Source organism: Anser brachyrhynchus, assembly GCF_964034855.1.
Source record: "Anser brachyrhynchus genome assembly, chromosome: W".
Taxonomy (NCBI): domain Eukaryota; kingdom Metazoa; phylum Chordata; class Aves; order Anseriformes; family Anatidae; genus Anser; species Anser brachyrhynchus.
In genome coordinates, this window is record NC_137704.1 from 18,623,808 (window position 1) to 18,629,807 (window position 6,000).

General features: G+C 41.7%; 1 protein-coding gene across 2 annotated transcripts in view; it reads right to left on the minus strand.

The window, feature by feature from the left end:
• Positions 1–1,411, minus strand: part of LOC308184709 (nipped-B-like protein) — a 107,577-nt gene extending 106,166 nt beyond the window's left edge. The window contains exon 1 of one of the 2 annotated variants that reach the window (XM_080572040.1): positions 855–1,411. In XM_080572040.1, the coding sequence (XP_080428166.1) occupies positions 855–955 (101 nt within the window). In that variant the 5' untranslated portion in view covers positions 956–1,411. The remainder of the gene's footprint in view (positions 1–854) is intronic. The other variant, XM_080572039.1, reaches the window with a different exon arrangement.
• Between the last annotated feature and the right edge of the window lie 4,589 nt (positions 1,412–6,000).

The following is a 6,000-nucleotide window of genomic DNA, read 5'->3' on the forward strand; positions in this document are numbered from 1 at the left end:
AAAATCACTCTTGACAGTGTAGTTGTTTTTTTTACAGTTATAAAAAAGGTTGGACTAGATGATCTTAGAAGTCTTTTCCAACCTGAATGATTCTATGATAAAGCTTTCTATTTGCCCAAACAATTACATTAACTTGAAGTGAAATGTGAAATAACAGTTTATTTTAATAATGATGTCTAATAGCTGCAGATTAAATCTATTACAGCCCAGTAACTGGGTTGAAACTGCATGCAGATATCTTTCCTCTAATCCAGAGTACTTTATTATATCAATAAAGACCTAGATAATAGGTACGCCCTATTTGCTAACATTCAAAGTTTGAAAAAGAACTAGAAAGTTGAAGAGGAAGCTGCTGGCCAAACTACTAGGCCTATCCTCCTATAGATGGTCTTTTTGTCTACTGTTAAAACAGTACTCCATGCTTTAACAAGCCTTCTGTCTCATCCTCCTGTCAGGCTGGCACTGCTATACATGCCAGAACGCCTCTTCTCTCCTATCCTCCTGCCACCACTGTCAGCCTCTGCAACAGAGAGAGTACAACTGGAGGGGTGGGAGGAGGCAGGGAGATTCTTTACGCAGGAAAGAAAATCTGCCAAAATCATGGAAGGGAGAGAGTCGGGAATCATGACTAGTCCTTATAGTACAAAGATTAATTCACTGGCAAAAAGTGAATAAGCACTATATTTGTTTTTTTTCCAGGTGCAGAAACTCACCCTGCTGTCAGACAAATGCAGGATTTATCTTAACACTGATCTTACTTCGACTCACATACTTGCAGCAAGAATTGACTGTCACTGTAGGAAGCATGTGAAGTTCACTGCCCACTCTCTACCCCCATTTAAACATAGCATTACCTGGAAGGGCTATGTGAGATAGTGGTTTGTTGATAATTGGAAGATGCAGGACTACCACGCATGGAATTCTGAGAAATATTAAACTGCGATGACATCATCATCCCTATTAAAAAGAACACAGCAACATTAGTTTACACGCATTTCCTTTTTAATCAAAAAAGTCTCTCATTTCAGGAATGATTATATACAAAGAGATTAGCAACTTTGTGGGTAGATGATGTTAATGTCTATAACTATTTAAGATGTTAATGTCTATAACATTTAAAAGATTGATTATATGTAAGATGTCTGTTTTACACTATGATATGGAAAAGCACTCCCTGAAGTTTTGAAATTTCAAGAGGACTTCCTTCCTCTTAAGTTCTTTAAACTTCCCAAGTCAAAACCTGTTAGTAAATAGAAACATCTTATAACAGGATATATATTCACACCCCAGACTAGTGCGTACAGTACTGATTGTGCCAATGATTAAAAGATTCGGGAACTTTACAACAAAACAGAAGAACACAGAAAACTTATCTCCTGTTTTTTGAGCAAGTATAGCTAACAATCACCTCATGCAGAGGTGGTGCAAGATACTCTTGCAAAGAGGTATGTGACAAGGGAACTACTGTACGCAGGTACAAATCACAGAGATGCATTTGTAAGTCGTCCCCTGGACATTTCCTGTACAGAGGTTTTCTGCTAGAAGTTCCCTGAGTGCTCACTGCACGCTGGTTCACGTGCTGCAGACACTCTAACCAGAGCATAGAATACTAGTTACAAAATTTTTGTCAAACTACTAACTCCTAACATTCAGAAACATACAGAAAGCTGACAGAACATGCCCATATACAGATGCCGTGTAATTTTATATAAAATATACAGATGAGGTTTCATTTTATGCTAAAGCAAAGACCATACTTTTAAAACACTTTTAAAACATATTTGTTTTCTCCTTCCTAAATTTAAAACACGTTTTGAACCACAGACGTGGTGGGTTTTCGTTTAAAAGTTTTTTTTTAATTGTAATTGATTTTTTAAATAAAGAATTCAAATAAAAAAAAATCTACAGTTTATTCTGTGACAGACAACAGTCACTCCTCTATCTCTATTGGGGGCTGAGGCAGAGAAAGAAGAGGGAGGTGGCATGGGGGGGGCACAATAGAGATAACAACAAAAATAAAAACAAAAAAAACTATCTCCAAAATTTCAAGACAAATAACAATGAAGTAATGAAGTAATGAGGAAAATGAGGAAGGCATATAAATAAGGCACAAAAATTTAGTCTAAAAAGGAGCTGAAATTAGTCTGTGGCCATTAACACTAAAATATCTTGCATGTTTTTTACACTGTTGCCCTATCACTAAGCAACAGATTTACGATTCTACTTGTGTATTTCCATACATTAATATTTAAGAATTTCTTTTAACTGCAACTTTAATTTTGAATGTTTAGTTCTGAGAAAACATCATCCAAGTAATAAACATTCCTATAATAAGTTACCTTAACATATATATATACTTTTTTTGCTTGGAGAAAAGTGATACACATAAGTCCATCTTAGCATTCCTACTAAACGCCAAAGAATGTACTACATAAACATGCATCTCAAGATCACAGAAAGGGTCTGTGATCTATGACTAAACTGTATTATAGCATCATGCATGTTTAAACTAGGACTGCTGACCTACTGGTGATTTTTCAGTTAGACAGACACTCTTATTGGAAGTGTACATCTGCAATGTTTATCCCTTTAACAGGAACATTCTTGTATAAATGGAAAAAATATCTAAGTAATTGACACCTTTGGAAAGATGCATACAATTCGAATAAATAAAAAAAAAGCACAAGTGTGAGTTGTGGTAAATAGCTTTAAGAGAATTTTAAGTCCTTCCTGAAATGCAAGCTATGCTATGAACAATAACTCTTGGCAAAACATTATTTTAGCTTACCTTCCAACACATATATCCTGAAAGACAGCGCTAAAGTGTTGAGAAGGAAAAAGAGGACAGGAAACCAAAGCAAACAAACACATGTCCACATACTACGTCATTCTTGTATTATGCACATAATCACAGAATGGTTGCTGCTAGAAGGGACCCTCTGGAGGTCATCTGGTCCAACCTCCTGCTCAAGCAGGGGCACCCAGAGGTGGTTACCCAGGACCACATCCAGGCAGCTTTTGAACATCTCTAAGAAGGGCGACTTCACAACCTCTCTGGGCAACCTGTTCCAGTGCTATATCACCTGCACAGTAAAGAAGTGCTTCCTAAAGTTCAGACGGAACCTCTTGTGCTCCAGTTTGTGTCCACTGCCTCTTCTCCTGTCATCAGGCACCAATGAAAAGAACCTGGCTCTGTCCTCTTTGCATCCCCACTTCAGGTATTTATAAATATTGCTGAGATTTTCCCCCCAAGCCTCCTTTTCTCCAGGCTGAACAGTCCCAACTCTCTCAGCCTCTCCTCATAAGAGAGGTGCTCCAGTCCCTTCATCATCTTGGTGGCCCTACATTGGGCTCTTTCCAGTATGTCAATGACTCTCTTCTACCGGTGTGGGAATAAAAATGTTGTTTTTGCAGAGTTACATTGTTTAAAGGTAAGGAATGTGGTATTGAGATATACTTGCAGTGATAGGAAAACTTAGCAGGCGACCTTGTAAAACGCAGACAACCAGACTCCTTAGAGCAATTAGGTGAAAATCATGGTGTCAAGTTGAGTCAGATAAGTGAAGAAACATTACCACTTCAAAGAGTAAAAAAGTCAAAAGAAATTTGAAATTTAACAGGCCGGCAACTGAAGGCCAGGCATTGTCTGTGAAGCATCGGATAGATTGTGAAGCTGGATTACCCACTCAGTGGGGAAACGGGAGGGTCCCGGTCATCGAGAAATAAAGTATATAAACTGTACTATGTGACTAGTAGGTGCGCTCCTGCTTGTGGGATGCCCGCCATTGCAATCGCGAATAAATTACTACTTCACTGAGATCTTCACCTGAGCCTAAGTTATTGGCTACTGACTGTTTCTTACAATTTGGGGGCTCGTCCAGGATCCAGTCACCTACCGGGGAGCCCCACCGCCGCAGCAGCAGGAAGGCATGCCCCGCTGATTTCAGAGGTCCTGTGCATCGACGGTGGCGGTTCTGCGGAGAGCTGACAGAGGGCCCGAGACTGATTAAAGAGGTAGGATCCCTGAAGTAGTGGGGAAGGGAAGAAGGTAGGCACCCCGGGTTTAAGAATTGATCCAGTAACTCTGTGCACAGACCAAGGTAAGAAATATTAAGTATTGCCTTGGGGGTCGGGTGAGACTCTGTGTGATATGCGATTGAGATGTACTTTTGTACGAAGCGAGTATGGAGTCCTGATCTGTGGTTCCGTAGCTCCCCGAGGGGCGCGGCCGGAGAAGGACGAAGCGTGAGATAAGAGAGAGAAAGAAAGAGTCTCGGGAAATCTGGTGTACAGTAAGCCCTTGCACGGTAAAGTGCTTGGCAGTACACCTCCATTTTCCAGAATCGGAATGTTAGTGTGTGGTACCCTGCAGGAGGGAAATTTCTGTAGCAGCACACTGACAAGGGCTAGGAAAAATGGGAAAATATGGGTTCCAGGGGACAGGGAGATATCCCTGGGGGGGTGCCTACCGACAGTTCTTCCTGAAGAATGATAAGAAATTGGAAAAATAATCCCAGAACTAGAGGAAATGATAAAAGAAGAAAATGGTTAAATATTGTGTATCAGTCTGGACAAAAGAACCAATTAAGGAAACAGCAGTATTTTGGCCAAAATATGGGTCTGATGAAAATTCAGGCTTTAAATTTATATGTAAACAATAAGATTGATTCCTTTTTCGGAGAAGGAGCCAAGTTATGCTCCCTATAATCCTAATATTGCACCGGTGGCAGCAGCAGTCGCTCCAGGAAGGGAGACAGGGACTGCAATTAACACTGTCCCTAGAGAAGGAGTGTACTCTAGGCTCTGGCAAGAATTAGAACAAAGTAGAAGAGATACTGAGAATTTTGCCTTCCCTGATACTAACAGTACTAACACTAACTGTGTATCCTCTTAGGTGAGCTCCCCCCCCTCCTTACCAGCAGAGAGATTAGGAGTTTTAAGAAGGAGATGAAGTCTTTAATTGAGGACCCCATCAGGCTAGCTGAACAATTAGACCAGTTCCTAGGACTTAACTTATTCTCTTGGGGGTGGGAAATGATGTCTATATTAAGTATATTGTTTACAGGGAAAGAAATGAGAATGATCAGGAGGAGAGCTGCTATACAAAAATGGGAAAGAGCTCATCCTCCAGGACCAGGGGTAATACCGGCAGGGCAGAAATACCCACTTGCCGACCCCGGTTGTAATAATAACAGTGTGCAACACAGAAATCATATGAGAGACTTGGGGTCAGAATGAGAAAGTACTCAGGGATGAATCCTGAGGACCCAGTATCCCAAGGGCTCTTGAAAGTTCATTTTGTGATTAAAGCCTGGCAAGATACACAGAAAATGTTCCAGAAGGCGGGGGGATGTAGTGAACAGTCACTGGGGGGCCCTCCTGCGGGAGGCCCTGAACGTGTGTGTCAGGAGGGGAGATGAGAAGGAAAAGCAGAGAGCGAAAGTAATGGTATTGACAGTGTAGCAGGTAGTCAGGGCCAGGATGGAAAGGAGAGGAAGAGAGATGAAGGAATGGCAGGCGAGGAAAGCTACCTGTGTTGCAGCCTGAATCCTATCAGGAACAGGCTTTGAGAAGACGTTTTAAGTGTGGCCAGGCTGGCCACTTCAAATAGGAATATCCGGAGTGGAAGAAGGAAGAGAGAAGGATGGAATTAAGTTGGCCCCTCACGGAGCCTTTGGTGAAAGTACGGGCTGGAGAAATATAAAAAGAAGTGTTGAAAGAGTTATTGAAGGTGTTAAAGGTGTGGTATGTAATGTTTGACAGAGCTGTTTTTTGAATGAGTTAGGAAAGTTGAATGAGCAGGGAAAGAGGATGTAGGCATTATATAAGTAACAGTCTAGAAGTTTTGGTATATTTGCTGTGGTGTTTGGTCAGTTTCCCAAGTACAGGGGAGGAGAGGGGTGGGGGGGGCAGCCTGCTCCACCAGGGGCCTCTCCACAGGCCGCAGGGGGGGCTTCGGCTCCGGTGCCTGGAGCGCCTCCTCCCCCTCCTTCTGCGCTG